This window comes from Saccoglossus kowalevskii, chromosome 2 (assembly GCF_978046115.1).
Source record: "Saccoglossus kowalevskii chromosome 2, keSacKowa6.1, whole genome shotgun sequence".
NCBI classification, from domain to species: Eukaryota; Metazoa; Hemichordata; class Enteropneusta; family Harrimaniidae; genus Saccoglossus; species Saccoglossus kowalevskii.
This window is the reverse complement of record NC_140642.1, coordinates 14,262,225-14,290,168: the sequence shown is the minus strand read 5'-3', so window position 1 is coordinate 14,290,168 and position 27,944 is coordinate 14,262,225. Positions and strand designations below refer to the sequence as shown.

The 27,944-nt window shown below is 35.6% G+C and overlaps 2 protein-coding genes across 2 annotated transcripts in view; one reads left to right on the top strand and one right to left on the bottom strand.

Annotated features, from left to right (window-relative positions):
- Window positions 1–118: 118 nt before the first annotated feature.
- Window positions 119–15,105, top strand: LOC100374063 (2-oxoisovalerate dehydrogenase subunit alpha, mitochondrial-like). Its single transcript, XM_006813107.3, has 9 exons — window positions 119–360; window positions 1,910–2,227; window positions 3,373–3,481; window positions 4,582–4,743; window positions 6,595–6,739; window positions 7,123–7,184; window positions 7,303–7,444; window positions 10,577–10,745; window positions 12,409–15,105. Exons 1-9 carry the CDS (start codon window positions 274–276, stop codon window positions 12,583–12,585), a joined length of 1,371 nt encoding a protein of 456 aa, XP_006813170.2. The 5' UTR covers window positions 119–273; the 3' UTR covers window positions 12,586–15,105.
- An 8,995-nt stretch (window positions 15,106–24,100) lies between these two features.
- LOC100373609 (complement C3-like) overlaps window positions 24,101–27,944 on the bottom strand; it is a 42,238-nt gene continuing 38,394 nt past the window's right edge. Inside the window, exons 37-38 of the mRNA XM_085491816.1 lie at window positions 27,785–27,926; window positions 24,101–24,865 (exon numbers count right to left, since the gene is read on the bottom strand). Coding sequence (XP_085347942.1) covers window positions 24,724–24,865; window positions 27,785–27,926 — 284 coding nt within the window. The 3' untranslated portion in view covers window positions 24,101–24,723. The remainder of the gene's footprint in view (window positions 24,866–27,784; window positions 27,927–27,944) is intronic.

Here is a 27,944-nt window from a genome sequence, read left to right as displayed (position 1 = left end):
AGAATTGCTCCGTTAAAATGAATATTATCCAATTAAATTATTATATTGTGGTCGAACCATGACTACTTGATGAAAAGGATGTAATAGTGATTCATAGCATTTTTATACCTGCTAGACTGGCTGCTAGCTTCCACTGGCTGCTGGTAGTGTGCCTGCTAGCTTCAGCCAAGCTCAAAGGAGTCTGAGAGCCAAGTATACATGTACGCATGATCAGTACGACAGTAGCGGAACTTATTTGAAAGACAAACTTGGTCCAAAACAGACGCTGAAAACATGGCTGTTCGGAACACTTTCTATCAATTTCATGGATTTTCACGCAAGATACTGGTTTCTGGGTCAAACAGATCTCGTATAATGTCGGTAAGTAAACAGTTCAAGCTTCCTTGATATAGTAAAATTCACAATTCTTGCTCAGTTGACATCTCGGATTATTTGTATTGTCCTCAGCTGGGTGACACCTTAGTCATTCGTGACAGGTCCTCACACAAGTGTGCAATATGAATCGAACAACAACCATACAATATTGCACGATGCCTTATTAAATTGCAATATATATATGATACACGATAAACAACAGTGCTAGATTGAAGGTATATGTACGAGACCTAGATTCGTGTTAATGACCTCCGCGGCCGTTCGTAATGGTGCCCGTAATTGTAGTATATAAGGTCGCCCTGGATAATTTATGTGAATCGGGCAGGACAAGTTATAGCTGCGGTTTCGTAGCTCTCTATTGCGACTGTCAACTGATTGCTGCCTTTTAAATTTCATTTGGACGTCTTCTCTGTTTGTTTTGTGTTGACAATCGAATATTCGGCCAGCCAGAAACCGACGACCAAAAACGGTCCTCGGGGGGACTATGATTGCACAGCAAGACTAGTTACGGACAAGTGTGTCTGTATAAGTTTATTAAAATCACATAATAATTAGTCGATAATGTCGCCGCCCGAGAAAAGTCAATGACATCTATGTATAGTGATAGAGAGACTGTATGTATCTAGGCCAACGAGTACATGCATTTGTGCTATCGACCGCTATTGACATATCATGAGCATAATTCGACTGCTCTTGACTATAGTACATTTCAAACACGAACATCTTGTACTCATGGCGGCAATATAAGCACTTAATCGTTTTTGCAGCAGACGAGTTTTTAATGAAATTCGGTGTTTATCTGGTTGTATAAATATTAATAACTTTGGCTTGTTGTGTGAGAAACTTGAAATCAGCAAGGATTTTATCTGTAAGTCTACAGAGGGCGATGTTTTGTTGTCATTGTTGATGTTATAGCATTCACATATATTTATTATTAATCAGTTTGTGATCATGAGAATTTTCAGTATGTTTTTTTTTATCTGATCATCTTCAAATTTGTATGGCAATCCCTATATAGAATATACGTATATCGAATTACTGTCATGTATATAATTTTTATGTACCAAGAAAAATGAGGTTTATCTATCTTGGCATTGGGGTGCTTTCCACTTATTGGCTTTTGAATATATTGTAGGCAGGGGACCATAACCACAATAATGATAGTAAAAGTGGACATGTAGGAGTCTTATAAAATGTAATTATTATACTTGGTATCAATGGAAAACTTGTTTAACTTCCTATAGATTTATGTACATTTCAATTGATGAATTTAATTCATGACATCACAATGGTGTCATAATGCATAAAAAGTCTACAAATTCCAGACATCTGAATATTAGAGAGTTTGAAGGGTACGGTACTTATGCCAGCTGATATATACGCTAAAATATAATCATAAATCAAAATATTAAAAATTGCTACATTCAAGGCAAACAACTTGACTCGATGTGGCTAGTGCCAAGTTTGTTGAAGCGAAATTGAATATTCACATACACTGTACAAATAATTTAATATTTCTATGTTTCCCATACAGGCTTGTCGATATAAAACAACAGATGCACAAGATCACAAATATAATCCTAAATCTCTAATAGAAGGAACACATTCATTGGTGGACGATGACAAACCCCACTTTCCTGGAAGTTGGAAATCCCGTTATGTGGACAAACTGGAATTGATAAAACCTGAACTACACGAAGGAATACCAACATACCGAGTGTTGAACTGGGATGGTGATATTGTGAACCCAAAAGAGGAACTAAAACTGGGAAAAGATTTGATACTTAAAATGTACAAAAGTATGGTAAAACTGCATAGTATGGATGATGTTATGTTTAATTCTCAAAGACAGGTAAGTCACCATGTGCTGCGTAGAACACGATTTAATAATAATCAAATTTATCTATTAATTAATGAATGATAGGGGGAAAACTGGATCCTTTCCTACATAATAATATTAATAAAAATAGGTTACTGTATAAAGTAGGTATTAAAGTTTGCAGAATGCAAGTATGTTTTTGTACTTATTACCATAGTAACCCATTAGTGGTTAAAAAAAAATTGATGATTTTCTTCAGCTGCATTTATAGAAATAGCAGCATAGAAACAGTTTAAAAATGGAAAGTGAATGTCTCATTCATGTGATTGCTGACACAGATAACAGCGTATATAGTTCATTATGCCTGTGAGTTTTCTTAACCTTTTCATCACCCCAGTTTCCCTCTTTCATCACAAAATAAGCCTGTTTATAGTCTGCTCTTTCCTTCTTACAGCAAGTCTCAGAAATATTGGGGCAGCCAATTTGCAAACTCGCTAGCGAATTGGCTAACTGCTTTGGTTTCGACTAAACGGTTGGCTTCCGAATCTGGCTGGCGCCGTCTTGCGGTAACGCCCACTTAAGACGAATCTATGTGACAGTAGTGGACATTCCTCATACTTTAGGAGCTAATCAGCGACTGTCTTACTGTTGGATGGCGATTTCGCTTTCAAATATACCAGCGATTGGCTTAATGTTACCCCAACAGATCGTTTGAGTGTGAAAGTTTGTTATTGTTTCCCTGATTTGTAGGAAACTGTTTCTCAACTTGTCTATTTAGTTTCAAGCAGTGTTCAAGAAGGTTAACTTCATATAATAAATATCGGTGGATTAATCGCATTTATAATATTATCACGCCAGCTGACTGTGGCCATTTTCGGGCTCAAATCATTCAGGGGAATCCAGACATGTACCAGGATGCGTTAAAAACATTCTGTGTCCCCTAATGCATTAGACTCGCCAAGAGTGGACGCGATCACTAGCCGGCGCCAGCGATATTCGAAAGCCAACTGTTTAGTCAAAACCCAAGCAGTTAGCCAATTTTAATATATTTTGGCAGTCACACTTCTGCATTCATGTTGGCATTTCTAAATTATTATTTTAAAAGCATGTTAAAAGTTTTTATGTTTGTGTTGATGATAATGATGTTTAACATTATCAATGTTATTATTTGACCACAGGGGCGTTTAAGCTTTTACATGACAGCTAACGGTGAAGAAGCCATTCACATTGGAAGTGCAGCCGCTTTAGATAATGAAGATGAAGTATATGGTCAGTATAGAGAACAAGGCAAGTGCACATATCCAACTGATTGACTCATGACTTCATTTTTAAAATACAGTTTTTTCAAAAGTAGATATGTCAAGTCATTATGAAATTCATGGTACTATTTCACCATTCATTTCTTTGACATTTTCTGCTGACATTGAAGTTGTTTTCCAACCAAATCATTATCATGCCAAAAATTATTATTATGCCAAAAAGCAATGCCAAATTTCCTTTATGGTGATAATAAATTATTCTATTCTATTCTATTCTATTCTATTCTATTCTATTCTATTCTATTCTATTCTATTCTATTCTATTCTATTCTATTTATAGCATCGCAGTGACGTCAAAACTTCACGTGAGATTTAACAACTACTGTAAACCATGTTGAAATAACTATATGCTGTTTTAGCGAATTTGACTTAATGCAAAAATTAACATAATCTTTCTTTATCTCATTGTACAAATATACTTTATTTTAAATTAGTGACATCTTGAATTAGCGAAATTATGGATTACCCGGGTAGCTGAATTGGCTAAAATAACATGCTAGCTAAAAAGACATATTAATGCATTTTAGGGCACTTTCACGCTTAATAAAGTGCAATACACATTTGATGGTGGTCAATTTTTGCCCCATTTCTCTCTTGAATGGCATTCCGACATTGAACTATAGAAAAAAGTTCTAAATCAAATCATTTGATTTTTGCAGCTGACGCAATAAATGTAAAATCACCATTTTCACAACAATTCATCCATAATTTTCAGAAATGAAAAATCATTCCCCGGATTACTGTTTCCATGGCACTGAGATCCCTAAATTAATCGATTGGTCCTTGGTTCAAGGGCAACCTAACTTCAAAAAAAATAGAAGTCATGATGTTTTGAGTTATAATTGATTAATACAAATGTACTTCCCGAAAATGTTTCCATGGTGACTGAATCCTTATCTCTGCCAAGATATAATCAATTGGTTCCTGTGTCAAAAGAAACCCCTCCTGAAAATGTTGAGTTTCCATCAATAACATTTTTAGATATAATTGACAGGCAGACTAACAGAGACATTTAAATTTAGTGTGGTCAATGTATGTATTTCATATTCTATTTTATGTCCTTTTTAGGTGTTCTCATGTGGAGAGGTTATACACTTGATGAATTTGTGGATTTGTGTCTAGGCAATGAGTACGGTCATGGTAGAGGGCGCACTAATCCAACGCTGTATGGTTCAAAAGAACTGCACTACATCACGCTTTCAGCACCATTGTCAACTGAAATGCCCCAAGGTGAATGACATTGAAATGCACTAACTAGGTTGTATTAAGAGTTACATTCATGGTACGCAATTGGGAATCTAAGAATATATATTACATATATTAGATATATGTTATATATAGATAATGTTTTGTGATAAATATGTTTCAAATATTACTTCGGCGTTATAGTATAATTTAAGGTAGACCGATCTTAACTACATTTAATATTCCAACCATGATTTCAGCAAGATGTTTTGTGTTTTGGTAGACTTAGGTCAAATATATTCTAAAATACATACCGTATTTATCCGGGTATAAGCCCAGGGTCCTGAACATGGAAAATTGCCAAAAAGAAGGGGTGGGCGTTTGCCAGAAGATCCCCAGCAAAAAAAACAGGAAAATTCGCGAAAATTGACAACACGCAGATTGAACTGTGGCAGGGAATAGAACGGCAAATGAAAACATGCAACGGAAATAAATGAACAATATGCAACACTAGAAGTAAAACAAAAATAATGTAATGCTTATAATGTGACAAATAAACCAGAAATAATAAAAATCGACAGTGAGGAATCATTTGAATTAGGATTTTCCCGCCGACAAACACGCCCAATACGCGTGAACTCAAAATGAATTAAAATGTCAGGGGTTGAACTGCGTAAAATGATTTCCGGTCTCGGCAAATTACGAATCGACCGTCATACAAGATCAATAATAATTTCCAAATTTACACAGTAAAAATTATAAAAATTCATAGCTGTTTGAAAAAAACTTCTCAGATCTTTATTTGTACGTTCATTGCCATCTTTGTCAAACTCAAAACCCTCAAATGTCCAAGTCGGCGTCACTGTAGCCGTCGAACAAAATCCTTACAACTTATTCCTGAAGTTCGTCGATATCGTCCAACACAATTTGGACTTAGCACTTTTAATCCACGGATTTCGCAGTCTGTCAGCTTGGCATTTTTCATTCATGTCTAATCATAATAAAGAGACAAGAAAAATGGGGTCGCTCTGCTGCGATGGCACGCGATGCTTTTGTTTACAGTCTGGCAATCATCTTTGACCTTTATGCATCTGCTTTACTGATTGGCTACGAATGGCATCACTACTAGTATTTCATCATAAAGGTCAAATAGTGGCTTTCTTATCAGACTCGACGCTTATTAATCACGGTGAAAGTTATCATTCAGCAAGTTCCGTCAGTAGGAATGTCTCACTATATGGATATCGCGGGGGACTTGAAATAGGAAGTTTTTTTTTATCTAAGGACAGAAGAATAGTTTTCATGACAAAAATGCAATAGCGGTGATAAAAGATGGTAAAAAAGTTGGCAGTCTTCGGCGTGACATTGCAAAATTGCTGGCCCAAGTTATGGATTCGCAAGCTGCTACAAAATATTTATAAAGCCAAAATAACGTGATTTCAACCAATCTCCCAGGTACGGGTTGCTACAATATTGCAACATTGTTTTCATTGTCGACGACGCTAAAGCCGAACGAGTGCGACACTTGCTTAGCGGCTCTCCTTATACGATTTGCTTGAATCGTTTCTAAGGAAGCACAAACAAAACGGCCGGCCCTTTTTAGGGCCATGGCATATTTCAAAAAGAGAAGTATCACGACAGACTTCAAGAAACTCAACTAACTGTTAATACAACCACAGTCAACGAATGGAAAATAGTTTTTTTGTTTTGTGTAGTAAAAGACCCCTGGGCGTGTGCACGGATATGACCTCAACTTCTTTATTGTGTCAAAAGTGGGGGGTGGGCGTTTGTCCAGGCATGGGCTCTTACCCGGATAAGTACGGTATATACCATTAGTTTGTACTTGTATTAACTTATATATTGACAACGAATCTACCCTTTGCTTGTATCACTTAGCTGCTGGCTATGCATATGCTTTAAAAAGATCTGGATCCAAAAACTGTGTTGTGTGTTTCTTTGGTGATGGTGCAGCCAGTGAAGGCGATGCACACGCAGGCTTCAACTTTGCTTCAACACTTGAAGTACCTGTCATTTATATTTGGTAAAGTATACCTGTAACATCATGAAACTTTTACAGGAAATGAGGGCGTACAGTTGACCTGAAATTAATCATTAAATTATGATAGAAGTATACCATTTCATATGGGAGGTTTATCCTGTAGTGAAAATTCGTGATGTTTTGAATATTGAAATTTCAATAATTGTCAGTGACATGCATTTGAATACTTTCAAAAAATTAAATTGAGAAATATAACACCAATCTACAACTGGAAGTGTATTGTACATCCATGCAAATATGTTAATGTAACTTTACGATGTGAAGTGTTTACGGTTCATTATATGCGTGGCCGCTGATTCGCACACCTGACGACTACACATTTTGTGGTAATTATTCTCATGGTTTTTTTCCCAAACATCCCACAGCCGTAATAATGGATATGCCATTTCAACACATTCATACGAACAGTACCATGGAGACGGAATTGGTATGTATATACAGTGATTTAATGTCATTTTCGAAATATGTCAACGTATATTACTTACTTTGTTACAATGTGCTCTTATATTATCCAAGTATACTCAATCTAGGCTATTTTCTCATAGCTGCCAGGGCGTCAGGTTATGGAATATGTGCAATACGAGTGGATGGTAATGATATGTTGGCTGTGTACAATGCCATTAAAGCTGCTAGAGATATCGCATTATCGGAAAGTCGACCAGTAATTGTCGAGGCTATGACATATAGGTGAGATTATCATTTGGGGGGATATGCCATGTTAAGTAAACAATTCAACCAATTAATACAATGCCATGCACATATTAGGTGAACAATTCAGCCGTGTGATAGTATACCATGCCCATATTAGGGGAAAACTTCATCATAAAAGGGGAGCAGAGGTTTGGCTTTTGTCGCTCTGTACATGAAATTTGAGATCTATGAATGAATTCTGACAATAAAAACAACTTGGTATGTGCTGCGAAATGCCCTCAATATCGAGTATAAAACGGGCTGTGAAGTAGACAACAAACGACCTGGCGTCATTTCGCCTCTAGATGGCCAGTCAATGACGTCATCTGTGAACACTGATAATTGAACCCATTCATTCTAGTACGTCAATCTCATTTAAAAGTTGAATGCGTATGAATGCCATAACGATTCATGTTAAGTTTCTTGAAATCCCAAATGAAATCCCAGTGTATCACAACTGAGACATATTTTAATATTGTGAACTTTGGAATGTTGATTTATTGGTGTTTAGGGTGGAGGCCATGGGGTGAGTGGTTCCAAAATGTTACTGCATATCCAGCGTTCGAGGACCATATATGCCAGAACAAGCCCTGTTTATGATTGGGGCTGTCATTGGGCAGTTTGTGGAATTGATACTACCGATGCCATAACTGACAACGTCATAACTGACAATAAACAAAGGCACAGTTTATGCAGGACAAACAGATCAATGTCAATCTGCAGGTTGACACTGTTTTGATAGATAGAGCAAATTCAATTGCTTTAACTAACTAACTAACTAACTAAAGAGCATCACATAATTACAACCAATTTCACCATTCTCTAGTCTCTAATAATGTGCTACAATGTAGGGTTCAAGTTGGGAGACACAAATGGTCCACCTCTCCCTGGTCTCTTGTATTTTAAGTCCTCGTTCAGGTGCAGCAGTGTTAGTATGTATGTATATCTATATGTTACCAGCATTTATTCAGAGAAATTCTGCTGCAAATATCAATCAAACTTGGCATGTAAATGAAGAATAATTTGTTAGATCCACTCAGCAAATTTGTTCCCAAGTCTGAGTATTCTAAGTAGGCTATTTTTTCATAATTTTCACTGTTGATCAGTTTAGCCCAAACCCATTAAGAAGACTCGCATAACAAGTATGCATGCTCAATTTCTACTGTTAATTGCCTCTCCCAAATAGTCCATGAGCCATACAACTAATACTATGGGATATTTTTTGGAAAGCATATGGTGTATATTTCTTGAAAAATATTTGCTGGACATGTCAAATAAGTATAATAGTCCAAAACTAAAAACTAGCTAAGCTGTAAATTACGGTTCATACCACTGCTATACTACTGTTTTTAGCTCCGCTGTCGACTTTGTCGAGCGGAGCTTATCATATGAGTGATTGTCCGTCGTCGTCCGTGTCAATGTTTTACTTTTTCGACTTCTTCTTGAAAACTACAAGCCTGAATGCTTTGATACTTGGTGTATATGTACCTTGGGTAGACCTCTCTCAGATTTGTTCATTTCATGATGATATCTTCAATTCTCTAATTTTGGTGAATATTTTTGTCATTTTTAGTAAAAATTGATATTTTCAACTTCTTGTTGAAAACCGCAAGTCCAATTGCTTTGATATTACATATATAGGTACTACATGTGGACCTCTCTCAGATTTGTTCATTTTGTAATGATATCTTTAATTCTCTAATTTTGGTGAATATTTTTGTCATTTTTGGTAAAAAGTGATATTTTCGACTTCTTGTTGAAAACCGCAAGTCCAATTGCTTTGATATTACATATATAGGTACTACATGTGGACTTCTCTCAGATTTGTTTATTTTGTAATGATATCTTTAATTCTCTAATTTTGGTGAATATTTTTGTCATTTTTGGTAAAAAGTGATATTTTCGACTTCTTGTTGAAAACCGCAAGTCCAATTGCTTTGATATTACATATATAGGTACTACATGTGGACCTCTCTCAGATTTGTTCATTTTGTAATGATATCTTTAATTCTCTAATTTTGGTGAATATTTTTGTAATTTTTGGTAAAAAGTGATATTTTCGACTTCTTGTTGAAAACCGCAAGTCCAATTGCTTTGATATTACATATATAGGTACTACATGTGGACCTCTCTCAGATTTGTTTATTTTGTAATGATATCTTTAATTCTCTAATTTTGGTGAATATTTTTGTAATTTTTGGTGAAAAGTGATATTTTCGACTTCTTGTTGAAAACCGCAAGTCCAATTGCTTTGATATATTATACATATAGGTACTACATGTGGACCTCTCTCAGATTTGTTCATTTTCTAATGATATCTTCTGTTCTTTAATTGCCATGTGCATTGCTAACAGTGGAGCTATCTCAGCCGACAGGCTGCTTGTTTATATTTATATTTCAATTTTACAAGTCCATTGGCTTTTATATGTATGATGTGACCTCAATTTTGATAATTTGATATTTAGAAGTGATATTTTGATTGTCAAATGTATGTACACCTCAAATCATATTGATCTATGATATATTACTTAATATATGTAAATGCAAGTTTTGAAGTCACTGTGATAGTAAATGGCAATGTGTCACATACAAAGAACATACCTAATGTAGAGAAATCAGTGATCGAAATGCATAATTTACATAACTAAATTGGCCATTATTGCGCTCATTATTGCTCTGACTCAACATATATCAACAAACTCCTATATATAATTTAATTGAAGCTTAACTTTAATTCATTTTGAATTAAGATGATTATTTTTTTTTTTAAATCATAATGGGAATCAAACATGTAGACATATCCTTAAAATAAGTCAAAATTTAGTTGGCTCTTCATCATAATGTAAATACATATACGGGCATTACCGCTAAACTTACAATTCAGGTGAACACAATGTACCATAATACGAGTATTTTAAAATCAAATGAAGGAACTGTAATATGTCTTGTTTTAATACTGGTTAAATTCCAATTCTGAAAGTATTTCTTAATGTTTCACAATATAAAAATGGCACTTACCGGGTAGTTGTCATTATTGGACATATTTTTTATTTAGAAAAGAAATCTGAAATGTTTTATATATGACAGATCTATTTCAAAATGTCATTTTGTGTTTCATTTGTAAATTAGATTAGGACACCACAGTACAAGTGACGATCCTACAACATATAGAACAGATGAGGAAGCTGCTTACTGGGGAAGACATCATCCTATTGATAGATGCAGAAAGTTTATCACCAAGAAAGGATGGTGGAGTGATGAAGAAGAAAAAACATTGTACAAAGAAACAAGACAAATGGTAAAAGTATTCTAACAATCTATGCTTTATTGGTCTCCGTTCGGATGCAGTCCGAAAACGGGACTTATGTTTTGACCTCCGTGCATGTGTCTGCTTCTGTGCGTGCGTGCGAGCGTCCGGACCTGTATCTTAGAAATGCCTGCTGGACCAATCACAATCAAACTTCACACATACATCATACATAATATTATACATATGCACATCAATTTGTTTCACAATCTGATTCAAGATGGCCGAATGGCAGCCATTTTTGTGCTAAAAAATCATCAAAATCAAGCATTTCTCGGCTGTTTACAGATGGATTTTGGGCAAACTTGGTATATACGTTGGTCATCATAGGACCTTGATGCACTTCATTTTGTTTTTCAGATAAGATTCAAAATGGCCAACAGGCGGCCATTTTGTTTTAATGAATGTGGTTCTAGTGCCATATCTCTGACATGCTTTGACATAGATATACAGGTACATTTTGTATATTGGTTTGACTATCTGATTCAAAATGCCCAAATGGCGGACATTTTTATGCTGAAAAATCATCACAAATCAAGCATTTGTGGCATTTATGGATTGATTTTGTTGAAACTTGTACATACATTAGACATTATAGGTTCCTGGTGCACGTCATTTTATTTTTTAGATCAGATTCAAAATGGCTGACTGGCGGCCATTTTATTTTAATGAATGCGCTTCTGGAGCAATATTTCTGACATGCTTTGACTGATTATGTTAAGATTTTATATATTCATTATACATCATGACATAGATATAAAGGTATATTGGTTTGACTATTCGATTAAAAATGCCCAAATGGCGGCCATTTTTATGCTGAAAAATCATCACAAATCAAGCATTTGTGGCATTTATGGATTGATTTTGTTGAAACTTGTACATACATTAGACATTATAGGTTCCTAATGGACATCATTTTATTTTTTAGATCAGATTCAAAATGGCTGACTGGCGGCCATTATATTTTAATGAATGTGCTTCTAGAGCCATATCTCTGACATGTTTTGACTGATTATGTTCAAATTTTATATATTCATTATACATTAAGTTATAGATATATAGATGTATTCAAAATGGCCGATTTTGTTTTAATTAATGCTGTTTCAGAGCAAAATCTCTCAATATGGACAAGTACTCGTTTGACGATCAGATACAACACATCAATCATTTTAATGTAAAAAAATCATAATCATATTCCTGACATGTTTATATTCAAACTATATTAACTATTACTATAAACAAAACTATACATCTTAAATTCGATAATTAACTGGGACTGTGTCATGCATGGCTTGTGATGAATATTTTTGACTTCTTGTTAGAAGCGCAAATCCAATTGATTTGATATTATACATATAGGTACTACAGGTAGACCTCTCAGATTGATTAATTTTGTGATGATATCTTCAGTTCTCCAATTGAAATGTGCAATGCTAACAGCGGAGTTATCTCAGGTGAGAGACTGTTTGTTCACTCTCTCTCTCTCTGAGACATGTGCCTGACCAAAACATCAAATGACAATTTATGGTCATGCAAATGTCCTGCACAGTTAGTCTTGAAAACCACCATTACTGCTATGCAGCTATATTTTATTATTACTGTGTAAACTTAATTCACTGTATGTTGCACCTTTCTATTGTGTTCTGTAATCTAGATCATAAACTCCATGGATCGAGCTGAGAAGAAACTTCTACCCAATCCGCATGAGATTTTTACAGATGTTTATGATGAGTTGCCAGAAAGACTAAAGCAACAGTCAGAATCATTACAAAGACATTTGAAAGAGTACAAAGACGAATATCCTGATTTAACAAAATTTCATATGGAATAATATTGTTGCACTGTGATGTGCTTTAAAATTATATATCTACTTATACCATGCATAAATGACCTATTACAGATGTAAAAGTAATTCCTTGTGATGTACTTGACTGTCAGAGGCATTTAGGGACGACGTCAAAAGATCGATGTTGGATAAAAAACTTATTTGCTTTAGTTTGGGGGTGGGGGGGGTGGGGGTTTGACCTCAAAAAGTTTCCATCCTACAAAAACGATTTTATTAAGTCAAAAAAATCTTGAAGTATTTGTAGTTCGTTTTTTTTTTTCTATCCAATCATGGACAGAAATAACAGAAAATGAAAAAAAAACACATTCAAGACGAGGAAATGGTTTGGTCCGAATTTAAACATGTGCGTCAAATGAGGTGCATTTGTAAAGTCTTTTTACACCCACCCGACAACCAACTGCTATGCCATACTACTGTCCGATTATCAATTTGTATTTAATGGTGAATGTAGTCTGACGCCATGACCAATATTTATCAATTAAGTTTCAGTGGTGGGTGGGGGTTTTTTGAAAAAACCTACTAAAGGAATTAAGTTTTTTATCCGACATCGATGTTTTGACGGCGTCCCTTGCATATGTTTAGTGTCAACATGCATGTTAAACATGTTTAATTCAAATTATAATCATTTTTTTCCTTAGATGATCATTGTAGTGGAAATGACATTGACAAATACATGCCTAGTATCAAACTATAATGTGTCAATTGGGATTTCTCAGTGGATGCTATATTTGTGAGAATATCTGATTAGTTTAGAATACATGTATAATGATTTATTTATAATTTAAGGGATTATCTGGATTATTACTACTTGTTAATTTCGAAAATACATTTGATTCAGTTGAATGGCATTTTATTATAAAAAATTATGAACAGAATGAATTTTTGTGAAGATGCGAAAAAATGGATTACAACTTATGTTACTCTATTTTTACTTGATGGAACAGAAGGCACTTTGAATGCAATGTGTAATATCTTGGAACTGTTATATCAATGTTCAGGTTTAAAACCAAACAATAGCAAAATGAGTGTGATATGCCTGGGCACAATGAAAGGCTCCCCTAGAATCTTGTGTGAAGAAAGGGGAATCAAGTAGATGACTGGGACATTTAATATTTTAGCGATAATCTTTTCTACTAACATGTTCTACCTGAAATATTAAAAGAATACTCACCACGTGGAAAAGGAGGGGTCTCACAGTAATAGGAAAAACTCTTATCAAAAGCCTGCTTTTATCAAAATTAAATTATCCATTATCAGTTCTCCCTAATCCACTGGCAAAATACACTACAGAATTAAATGCTGTCCTCTATAACTTCATTTGGAATGGCGGGTGGAATAAGGTGAAAATGTGTACTTTAATTTGTAATGTTGAGAAAGGGGCCTGAACATGACTGATGTGGAAACTTTAATTTGTGCTACTAAGATTAGCTGGATTAAACATTTCTTTGTGTCCAGCCTTCAATGGAAACTACTTTTTATCATTATTACTAAAATTTATTTTATGAATTATTTCTGGGTGGGAACAAAACAGTTTTTGACTGCAAGAATGACATCAGTGAATTGTGTCACCAGGTGACTAGAAATGCTGTACAAATGCCTAGCATACATATTATACTTGTGTAATTTAATGTCTATTTAAATGATGGGTCATATACCCCTTGTTGGAATGTTATGGTCCAGAGAACAGATCATCTTGTCGGGAAATTTGAATACAGAGTATGTTACCGAGACATTGATACCTATAAAACTATGCCTTCATCGCATGCTCGGGGCTATTCCATCTGGCGTAACCACGTTGGACATCATTGTCTGATGCTCGTACACAACTAATGCAGAGAAGTTACAAGTCCCAACGGACTTCTTGTAGAACTGACATTACAGCGGACTGACTTTAACCATTGCTGGCTGCAAAGCGGCGAAGATTGCGACAACACATCGACGGAACTTACTGTCTGTGTATCCCCAAAGAAAGCCAGCGGTTCGTCTTCGCGTAGATAACGTCAACACGTGGTTGAAACAGCCATAGCACTTCGTAGAACACGTTTAATTATTATTCACGTTCAACTGCAAGTTCTGCTTACAAGACGTTGACATTCGTCGTATGATACTGGTCAGTAACGTTACGTTAGGGTTACATATTTCATGCATATTTTGAGCTTATTATTTTGTATATTTTGAAGTGCACTTCATTTATTTTATTCATCAAATTATTATATAACTGCTGTAATTTTGTACCGCTTTGCAGTCATTCTTTTGACGTGCAGACGCTGGAAATTTGGCAATATTTAATGATTGGAACGGCGTCAGTCACTCATACATTGTTTACACTTGGATGTAAGCTCCATGTTACTGTACAGGCTCTAACTCGTTGAGAATTGGTTAACACACACAGGGTTCTAGTCGACTTGTATTCCTGCTGGGATTTGAGCCTTGTGCGGTGTGACTTAAATAATATTGACCTTTAATCTGTTCCAGTTATACTTAATAAATCGTTAACTGCTAGTATATGATTGTGTCTGTTGTATGTTCACACTGACTACACCAGGGTAACCAGTTATTGCTTGTTGATTGTATACAAATATACAAGTCACAATTAATGCTAAAAAGTAGCAGTGGGGAAAAGAACCCACAACACAAGGGCAGTCTTGTTTGGTAGCCACACTTGACTCCGCCTTGTGACAAATTGTTTTTGGAAAGATGTTGTCTTATCACGTCTAAAGTATATTTCACCATACATAAATACTACAGTGTATAAGTCGTGCGGTTTAATGATAATACTGTAATTCTGGGTCTTTTTAAAGATTTCAGTTCCATGAGATCCCCATAAATGGCTTACTTCAATAGTAACAATGCCTAAGTTCAAGTTGATGGCAAAATTATATGAAAGCTAAGCATGTAATTTGAGAAATGTTCAGTTTGTTGTGGAGGTCAGTCAACACACGTCCTCCCTCAACGCCATGTTACTCTTTTTATTAATCCCCATTCGGACGCAGTCCCAAAACGAGGACTTATGTTTTGACCTCCGTGTGTGCGTGCATGCGTGTGACCGGACCTGTATCTTAGAAATGCCTGGACCAATCCCAATCAAACTTCACACATACATCACACATGATATTATACATATTGACGTCAATTTGTTACACAATCTAATTCAAGATGGCCGAATGGCGGCCATTTTTGTGCTTAAAATCATCAAAATCAAGCATTTTTCGGCTGTTTACAGATGGATTTTGTTCAAAATTGGTATATACGTTAGACATTATAGGACCTTGATGCACATCATGTTGTTTTTCAGATAAGATTAAAAATGGCCGACTGGCAGCCATTTTGTTTTAATGAATGTGGTTCTAGTGCTATATCTCCGACTTGCTTTGACTGATTATGTTCAAATTTTAAATATTCATTATAAATCATGTCATAGATATACAGATTTATTGGTTTGACGTTTCTATTCAAAATGGCCGAATGGTGGCCATTTTTATGCTAAAAAATCATCAAATATCAAGCATTTATGGATAGATTTTGTTCAAACTTGGTACATTAGACATTATGGGTTCCTAATGCACGTCATTTTGTTTTTCAGATTGGATGTAAAATAGTCGACTGGTGGCCATTTTGTATTAATGAATGCAGCTCTAGTGCCATATCTCTGACATGCTTTGACCGATTATGTTCAAATTTTATATATTCATTGAAATGTATTCAAAATGGATGATTTTGTTTTAATTAATGCTGTTCAAGAGCAATATCTCTCAAGACTAGTTTGATGATCAGATACAAATGTCAATCACTTTAATGTTAAACAATCATCATAATCATATTCCTGACATGTTTATGTTTCAGCTATATTACTATAAACAAAACTATTAATCTTAAATTTGATAACTAACGGGGACTGTGCCATGCATGGCTTGTTTCACTTGTATTTTTATTCACATGGAAAAGCAGTGATGCAGTATTTTGGGGATTTTACATAAACTGCATGAATAAGAAGGTAAAAAAAGAAAGTGAAATTCAAATCAACCACCAGGCTATACACCAATCTTCATCAACAAGGTCAATGCAAAGTTAATTTGATTTGGACTTAAATAAGAACAAATATCAGCTTATTTTTACATGTCAGATTTTATTATCATCTAATACCAAATACTAATTGTGTAAAGCTCCATAAATTGATTTGGGATACAAGTACAATGGAAAGAATCTTAACAGTTTAACAGCACTAAATGTATCTCTGATTTTGAATTGAAAAGTGATGATTATAGCAATAATAGTTATTAGTGGGTACCTCCTTTCAAATGATCTGAGACAGTACTAAAATGTAGACCACCTACAATAAGGTGACACAGATTAATCCATCACTTCAGTCAGATACTAGATGAAAAATTAATAAATAACTATAGGTATGTTTATATCACTCGGAAATACGACAGCAACAAAAATTGATGGTTTAACGAAGAGTAATACAAATCCATGTGTACATCGAGCTTAGCATAGTACAAGTGCAATCATTTTATGTCTGCTTTTTACATGTAACTACTTACAAAAAGAACATTACCATATAAAAACTCTCAATAATGCTCATGCCCTTCATCTGTTCAAATGTAAATAATTGTTTTCTTATAAAGAAAGGTACACAAATAAAAAATTAGTTATGCTTTCTTTCTATTCAAGGCATAGTTTATTTTATACATAAAATCAGTAGCTGTCAATGAAAATGATAACAGGTCTAAGAAGGGCAACCAATTGTGTTCAAAGTTCTTATAGTAGACAGTAGAGTCCGGTTTCTGTTTCGAAACTTGTTTCTTTGCATCTGCTCTTCTGTTGGGAATGTTTCAACATAGCTTCTCTCATCGATAATGTATTTGTAACTACAAGACAAAATAAATAAAATAAGTACATGAAGATTAACAGAATCTTCAGCTAGAATATAGTGAAATTATGATAACCTTGCTCATAACACTAAATCAGAGTTAAAATGGTTGCAACATTAAAGATAGTTAAACTACACATGGCTTTCCCTGTATATGTAACTGTCTAATGGCGTTGAGGAGATCATGGCACAGGGTGTGGAAGTTTGCTAGTGATAATCTGATTATAAATCCAAAGGAATTAAGAAGTAGTTGTAATGTATAAGTCAGCAACATAGAAACAAAAGTGTATCAAAAGTTATCCATGCTGTTAATTTATGACACCCCCCCCCCACTAAGTCAACATAATGTTATTTTGTTCAACAAAATCTTTCAATTAAATTTGTTAATGCTAGAAATCATGACTGCACATTCTTCGCTGTTTTGTTGAATGGTATAGCCCTATAGCTTTTTTTAACAACATTGATGTTAAGATGTACAGTTTCTCTATAGACATTATATACACATTAAGATTTTGAAAAATCACCAAAAATACAACTTTAAAATCTGTATAACTATATTAGGTTTGCCAGTGATCAACTTAGTATTACTGAGTTTAATACTAGTGTTAACAAGAAAATTTGATTATGCTAAACATTTTTGCTTGTACTATCATTTATACTAGCATTTATATATTCCATTTAAATGTAATTATTATAACAATTATTTTATTAAATATGCAAAGATTGTAATCATAAAATAAACAGATTTGCAGGTTTTCCTAGAGTATATGATTAAAAAATTTTATTAAAATGTATGCACATTGTACATGCACTAGTAATAACTGTATTGTCACACATATTTATAGTTGTATCCAAATAAAAAAGTTTTGAAATGTTGTCCGTCTTGCAATACCATCTAGTTGTTTATTGTTTCCAGCTTCGTCCAAATCGCACGGTCCTGTGTCTTCAACCTACAGGCCTCTACACGATACCGTGTGGGTTCACACAGGCTAATTGCGTATCTTAAGCAGTGAGATCTGATTGGGCGTGCCTCGAAACAAGGCGCCCAATCAGCTTGGACGTACCAAATTAGTATTAGTAGTAGGTAGTCCAGAGTTTTAAATCCGGTTTGGTCCCCGAAGACGAGGGTGGCCGGATTCACCTTAAACTAGTGGCAATCGCTCTTACCCCCTCCATCCACTTTGCACGATTTAAAGCATCCCTCATCCTCATCGCAACCTTCCCACTCTCCTCCTCCACTTGCATCTTCCACGTCTTCTTTGGCCTTCCCCTTTTCCTTGGACAACTCACCTCTAAATCAAGGGCTCTTCTTCATACATACCCATCCTCCCTCCTCAGCACATGCCCATATCAACGTACCCCATTTGCCTTCGCCAACCGATCTACCGCTTCCTTCAAACCCAACATCTGCATCAAGTCCTCAGTTAACTTTCTGTCCATCAACTTCACCCCACACATCACTCTCACCATCGCTCTCTCTGTCCTCCTTATAATACCCAGCTCATTTTCACTCAAACACCATGTCTCGCTTCCATACAGCAATGCTGATCTCACACAACTCTTATATACTATTCCTTTCATCTCCAAGGGAAATCTCTTCCCATATACATGTAGTAGCTCTCCACATTCCCTAAACTTCACTCAAGCAAACCTTGCTCTAGCTGTCACAGCCGCCTCACACCCACCACCCACACTTACCTTGTCCCCCAGGTATGTAAACTCCTTCACTGATTCAAGCTCATCACACAACTTTTCTTCCTGTTCCACTACCCTTCCAACTCATGTTACTCTTTTTATTAATCCCCATTCGGACGCAGTCCCAAAACGGGGACTTATGTTTTGACCTCCGTGTGTGCGTACACGCGTGTGACTGGACCTGTATCTTAGAAATGCCTGGACCAATCCCAATCAAACTTCACACATACATCACACATGATATTATACATATTGACGTCAATTTGTTACACAATCTAAATCAAGATGGCCGAATGGCGGCCATTTTTGTGCTTAAAATCATCAAAATCAAGCATTTTTCGGCTGTTTACAGATGGATTTTGTTCAAAATTGGTATATACGTTAGACATTATAGGACCTTGATGCACATCATGTTGTTTTTCAGATAAGATTAAAAATGGCCGACTGGCAGCCATTTTGTTTTAATGAATGTGGTTCTAGTGCTATATCTCCGACTTGCTTTGACTGATTATGTTCAAATTTTAAATATTCATTATAAATCATGTCATAGATATACAGATTTATTGGTTTGACGTTTCTATTCAAAATGGCCGAATGGTGGCCATTTTTATGCTAAAAAATCATCAAATATCAAGCATTTATGGATAGATTTTGTTCAAACTTGGTACATTAGACATTATGGGTTCCTAATGCACGTCATTTTGTTTTTCAGATTGGATGTAAAATAGTCGACTGGTGGCCATTTTGTATTAATGAATGCAGCTCTAGTGCCATATCTCTGACATGCTTTGACCGATTATGTTCAAATTTTATATATTCATTGAAATGTATTCAAAATGGATGATTTTGTTTTAATTAATGCTGTTCAAGAGCAATATCTCTCAAGACTAGTTTGATGATCAGATACAAATGTCAATGACTTTAATGTTAAACAATCATCATAATCATATTCCTGACATGTTTATGTTTCAGCTATATTACTATAAACAAAACTATTAATCTTAAATTTGATAACTAACGGGGACTGTGCCATGCATGGCTTGTTTCACTTGTATTTTTGTTCACATGGAAAAGCAGTGATGCAGTATTTTGGGGATTTTACATAAACTGCATGAATAAGAAGGTAAAAAAAGAAAGTGAAATTCAAATCAACCACCAGGCTATACACCAATCTTCATCAACAAGGTCAATGCAAAGTTAATTTGATTTGGACTTAAATAAGAACAAATATCAGCTTATTTTTACATGTCAGATTTTATTATCATCTAATACCAAATACTAATTGTGTAAAGCTCCATAAATTGATTTGGGATACAAGTACAATGGAAAGAATCTTAACAGTTTAACAGCACTAAATGTATCTCTGATTTTGAATTGAAAAGTGATGATTATAGCAATAATAGTTATTAGTGGGTACCTCCTTTCAAATGATCTGAGACAGTACTAAAATGTAGACCACCTACAATAAGGTGACACAGATTAATCCATCACTTCAGTCAGATACTAGATGAAAAATTAATAAATAACTATAGGTATGTTTATATCACTCGGAAATACGACAGCAACAAAAATTGATGGTTTAACGAAGAGTAATACAAATCCATGTGTACATCGAGCTTAGCATAGTACAAGTGCAATCATTTTATGTCTGCTTTTTACATGTAACTACTTACAAAAAGAACATTACCATATAAAAACTCTCAATAATGCTCATGCCCTTCATCTGTTCAAATGTAAATAATTGTTTTCTTATAAAGAAAGGTACACAAATAAAAAATTAGTTATGCTTTCTTTCTATTCAAGGCATAGTTTATTTTATACATAAAATCAGTAGCTGTCAATGAAAATGATAACAGGTCTAAGAAGGGCAACCAATTGTGTTCAAAGTTCTTATAGTAGACAGTAGAGTCCGGTTTCTGTTTCGAAACTTGTTTCTTTGCATCTGCTCTTCTGTTGGGAATGTTTCAACATAGCTTCTCTCATCGATAATGTATTTGTAACTACAAGACAAAATAAATAAAATAAGTACATGAAGATTAACAGAATCTTCAGCTAGAATATAGTGAAATTATGATAACCTTGCTCATAACACTAAATCAGAGTTAAAATGGTTGCAACATTAAAGATAGTTAAACTACACATGGCTTTCCCTGTATATGTAACTGTCTAATGGCGTTGAGGAGATCATGGCACAGGGTGTGGAAGTTTGCTAGTGATAATCTGATTATAAATCCAAAGGAATTAAGAAGTAGTTGTAATGTATAAGTCAGCAACATAGAAACAAAAGTGTATCAAAAGTTATCCATGCTGTTAATTTATGACACCCCCCCCCCACTAAGTCAACATAATGTTATTTTGTTCAACAAAATCTTTCAATTAAATTTGTTAATGCTAGAAATCATGACTGCACATTCTTCGCTGTTTTGTTGAATGGTATAGCCCTATAGCTTTTTTTAACAACATTGATGTTAAGATGTACAGTTTCTCTATAGACATTATATACACATTAAGATTTTGAAAAATCACCAAAAATACAACTTTAAAATCTGTATAACTATATTAGGTTTGCCAGTGATCAACTTAGTATTACTGAGTTTAATACTAGTGTTAACAAGAAAATTTGATTATGCTAAACATTTTTGCTTGTACTATCATTTATACTAGCATTTATATATTCCATTTAAATGTAATTATTATAACAATTATTTTATTAAATATGCAAAGATTGTAATCATAAAATAAACAGATTTGCAGGTTTTCCTAGAGTATATGATTAAAAAATTTTATTAAAATGTATGCACATTGTACATGCACTAGTAATAACTGTATTGTCACACATATTTATAGTTGTATCCAAATAAAAAAGTTTTGAAATGTTGTCCGTCTTGCAATACCATCTAGTTGTTTATTGTTTCCAGCTTCGTCCAAATCGCACGGTCCTGTGTCTTCAACCTACAGGCCTCTACACGATACCGTGTGGGTTCACACAGGCTAATTGCGTATCTTAAGCAGTGAGATCTGATTGGGCGTGCCTCGAAACAAGGCGCCCAATCAGCTTGGACGTACCAAATTAGTATTAGTAGTAGGTAGTCCAGAGTTTTAAATCCGGTTTGGTCCCCGAAGACGAGGGTGGCCGGATTCACCTTAAACTAGTGGCAATCGCTCTTACCCCCTCCATCCACTTTGCACGATTTAAAGCATCCCTCATCCTCATCGCAACCTTCCCACTCTCCTCCTCCACTTGCATCTTCCACGTCTTCTTTGGCCTTCCCCTTTTCCTTGGACAACTCACCTCTAAATCAAGGGCTCTTCTTCATACATACCCATCCTCCCTCCTCAGCACATGCCCATATCAACGTACCCCATTTGCCTTCGCCAACCGATCTACCGCTTCCTTCAAACCCAACATCTGCATCAAGTCCTCAGTTAACTTTCTGTCCATCAACTTCACCCCACACATCACTCTCACCATCGCTCTCTCTGTCCTCCTTATAATACCCAGCTCATTTTCACTCAAACACCATGTCTCGCTTCCATACAGCAATGCTGATCTCACACAACTCTTATATACTATTCCTTTCATCTCCAAGGGAAATCTCTTCCCATATACATGTAGTAGCTCTCCACATTCCCTAAACTTCACTCAAGCAAACCTTGCTCTAGCTGTCACAGCCGCCTCACACCCACCACCCACACTTACCTTGTCCCCCAGGTATGTAAACTCCTTCACTGATTCAAGCTCATCACACAACTTTTCTTCCTGTTCCACTACCCTTCCAACTCATGTTACTCTTTTTATTAATCCCCATTCGGACGCAGTCCCAAAACGGGGACTTATGTTTTGACCTCCGTGTGTGCGTACACGCGTGTGACTGGACCTGTATCTTAGAAATGCCTGGACCAATCCCAATCAAACTTCACACATACATCACACATGATATTATACATATTGACGTCAATTTGTTACACAATCTAAATCAAGATGGCCGAATGGCGGCCATTTTTGTGCTTAAAATCATCAAAATCAAGCATTTTTCGGCTGTTTACAGATGGATTTTGTTCAAAATTGGTATATACGTTAGACATTATAGGACCTTGATGCACATCATGTTGTTTTTCAGATAAGATTAAAAATGGCCGACTGGCAGCCATTTTGTTTTAATGAATGTGGTTCTAGTGCTATATCTCCGACTTGCTTTGACTGATTATGTTCAAATTTTAAATATTCATTATAAATCATGTCATAGATATACAGATTTATTGGTTTGACGTTTCTATTCAAAATGGCCGAATGGTGGCCATTTTTATGCTAAAAAATCATCAAATATCAAGCATTTATGGATAGATTTTGTTCAAACTTGGTACATTAGACATTATGGGTTCCTAATGCACGTCATTTTGTTTTTCAGATTGGATGTAAAATAGTCGACTGGTGGCCATTTTGTATTAATGAATGCAGCTCTAGTGCCATATCTCTGACATGCTTTGACCGATTATGTTCAAATTTTATATATTCATTGAAATGTATTCAAAATGGATGATTTTGTTTTAATTAATGCTGTTCAAGAGCAATATCTCTCAAGACTAGTTTGATGATCAGATACAAATGTCAATGACTTTAATGTTAAACAATCATCATAATCATATTCCTGACATGTTTATGTTTCAGCTATATTACTATAAACAAAACTATTAATCTTAAATTTGATAACTAACGGGGACTGTGCCATGCATGGCTTGTTTCACTTGTATTTTTGTTCACATGGAAAAGCAGTGATGCAGTATTTTGGGGATTTTACATAAACTGCATGAATAAGAAGGTAAAAAAAGAAAGTGAAATTCAAATCAACCACCAGGCTATACACCAATCTTCATCAACAAGGTCAATGCAAAGTTAATTTGATTTGGACTTAAATAAGAACAAATATCAGCTTATTTTTACATGTCAGATTTTATTATCATCTAATACCAAATACTAATTGTGTAAAGCTCCATAAATTGATTTGGGATACAAGTACAATGGAAAGAATCTTAACAGTTTAACAGCACTAAATGTATCTCTGATTTTGAATTGAAAAGTGATGATTATAGCAATAATAGTTATTAGTGGGTACCTCCTTTCAAATGATCTGAGACAGTACTAAAATGTAGACCACCTACAATAAGGTGACACAGATTAATCCATCACTTCAGTCAGATACTAGATGAAAAATTAATAAATAACTATAGGTATGTTTATATCACTCGGAAATACGACAGCAACAAAAATTGATGGTTTAACGAAGAGTAATACAAATCCATGTGTACATCGAGCTTAGCATAGTACAAGTGCAATCATTTTATGTCTGCTTTTTACATGTAACTACTTACAAAAAGAACATTACCATATAAAAACTCTCAATAATGCTCATGCCCTTCATCTGTTCAAATGTAAATAATTGTTTTCTTATAAAGAAAGGTACACAAATAAAAAATTAGTTATGCTTTCTTTCTATTCAAGGCATAGTTTATTTTATACATAAAATCAGTAGCTGTCAATGAAAATGATAACAGGTCTAAGAAGGGCAACCAATTGTGTTCAAAGTTCTTATAGTAGACAGTAGAGTCCGGTTTCTGTTTCGAAACTTGTTTCTTTGCATCTGCTCTTCTGTTGGGAATGTTTCAACATAGCTTCTCTCATCGATAATGTATTTGTAACTACAAGACAAAATAAATAAAATAAGTACATGAAGATTAACAGAATCTTCAGCTATAATATAGTGAAATTATGATAACCTTGCTCATAACACTAAATCAGAGTTAAAATGGTTGCAACATTAAAGATAGTTAAACTACACATGGCTTTCCCTGTATATGTAACTGTCTAATGGCGTTGAGGAGATCATGGCACAGGGTGTGGAAGTTTGCTAGTGATAATCTGATTATAAATCCAAAGGAATTAAGAAGTAGTTGTAATGTATAAGTCAGCAACATAGAAACAAAAGTGTATCAAAAGTTATCCATGCTGTTAATTTATGACCCCCCCCCCCCCACTAAGTCAACATAATGTTATTTTGTTCAACAAAATCTATCAATTAAATTTGTTAATGCTAGAAATCATGACTGCACATTCTTCACTGTTTTGTTGAATGGTATAGCCCTATAGCTTTTTTTAACAACATTGATGTTAAGATGTACAGTTTCTCTATAGACATTATATACACATTAAGATTTTGAAAAATCACCAAAAATACAACTTTAAAATCTGTATAACTATATTAGGTTTGCCAGTGATCAACTTAGTATTACTGAGTTTAATACTAGTGTTAACAAGAAAATTTGATTATGCTAAACATTTTTGCTTGTACTATCATTTATACTAGCATTTATATATTCCATTTAAATGTAATTATTATAACAATTATTTTATTAAATATGCAAAGATTGTAATCATAAAATAAACAGATTTGCAGGTTTTCCTAGAGTATATGATTAAAAAATTTTATTAAAATGTATGCACATTGTACATGCACTAGTAATAACTGTATTGTCACACATATTTATAGTTGTATCCAAATAAAAAAAGTTTTGAAATGTTGTCCGTCTTGCAATACCATCTAGTTGTCTATTGTTTCCAGCTTTGTCCAAATCGCACGGTCCTGTGTCTTCTACCTACAGGCCTCTACACGATACCGTGTGGGTTCACACAGGCTAATTGCGTATCTTAAGCAGTGAGATCTGATTGGGCGCGCCTCGAAACAAGGCGCCCAATCAACTTGGACGTACCAAATTAGTATTAGTAGTAGGTAGTCCAGAGTTTTAAATCCGGTTTGGTCCCTGAAGACGAGGGTGGCCGGATTCACCTTAAACTAGTGGCAATCGCTCTTACCCCCTCCATCCACTTTGCACGATTTAAAGCATCCCTCATCCTCATCGCAACCTTCCCACTCTCCTCCTCCACTTGCATCTTCCACGTCTTCTTTGGCCTTCCCCTTTTCCTTGGACCACTCACCTCTAAATCAAGGGCTCTTCTTAATACATACCCATCCTCCCTCCTCAGCACATGCCCATACCAACGTACCCCATTTGCCTTCGCCAACCGATCTACCGCTTCCTTCAAACCCAACATCTGCATCAAGTCCTCAGTTAACTTTCTGTCCATCAACTTCACCCCACACATCACTCTCACCATCGCTCTCTCTGTCCTCCTTAAAATACCCAGCTCATTTTCACTCAAACACCATGTCTCGCTCCCATACAGCAATGCTGATCTCACACAACTCTTATATACTATTCTTTTCATCTCCAAGGGAAATCTCTTCCCATATACATGTAGTAGCTCTCCACATTCCCTAAACTTCACTCAAGCAACCTTGCTCTAGCTGTCACAGCCGCCTCACACCCACCACCTACACTTACCTTGTCCCCCAGGTATGTAAACTCCTTCACTGATTCAAGCTCATCACACAACTTTTCTTCCTGTTCCACTACCCTTCCAACTCCATTCTTACATCTTCCACACGCAAAATCCCTTGCCAATCTTTGGGTCACCCTCTTTGCGGGGCATAGACACATATCAACCTCATCACCTCCTCCTCAAAAGCCATCACAATTGTCATCACCCTATCATTTCTCCTTCTCACCTCCACCACCTTCTCCCATAATTCTTCCTTTACCAAGACTCCTACACCCCCTAGTTCATCATTATTTCCTTTCCACCACAACTTATACCTCCTTCCCTCAACTCCCATCATCCTAGCCCCCTCCCCTCTCCAACTCATCTCCTGGACACAACACACATCCACCCTCCTATTTCTCAGTTCCTCACATATCTCCACTCCTTTCCCTCTCATACTTCCCACGTTCCAACTCCCTACCCTCACCCCGAACTGCCTATCGGGTTTCACACCGTCATGATGCAAGCGACGCCTGCGCGGCCCAGGATGATTGTTTGCACCATCCTTTTTCTGGTAGGCCGGTGCCGCCCACCCCAGCCTTTGGGTTGGCTGGTGCCCATGCTTGGTTGTAACTGCCATTTAAGGTTTTTTGGAGCATGAGATAATTGGCCGGATGCCCTTCCTGACACCAATCCACTGTTTCGGCAGTGGGCCTAGCCTTTGAGGGAAACACCCATCATGCAAGGCAGCATGTGTAGAGGTATGTGCTATACATGACCTGGTCTGAAAGCATCATATGACTCATAACAGACTGTGTTCAGGAAAGAACCACTTGGTCAAGGATGGGGTGCTCAGCACTTAAGTATACCCCTACATACGCCTCAAATTATAAAACAAAATTCTACTTCCTGTTTTTGTCGCTATGAAGACATCCTTTCCACACAAAACTGCGTCGATTATCACAAGTATCACGATTCATGGGCGCCGCCATTTTGTTTAAAATGAAACACCAAAGAGGGATTTGTAACACGCAAACTGATTAGACAATGATTAGCCACAACTGACTACTGGGGGCGCTGTTAGAATACGCATATTTGATGGTCGTTCTGCCAAGGACTGTTTAGAGGCTTGGCCGAATAAACTTAGACCTTGGCTAGCGAAGATGGTTTTCAGTGGCAGATGAATAGTCATATTTTTTAATATATCAACACAACTGTAATCTAAGGACAAGTTTACGAACCTTTCATTGCCATTCTCATCTACAAATGGTAAGCCATCTTTGCCCATAACCAAGTACTGGCCTTCTGGTCTCATTTTAGGACAGGCACAGTTGGAACTCTTCCAAAAACGTCTTTGTTCATGAGGTAATACCTCATCCAGACCTGTTGTATTAAAGATTG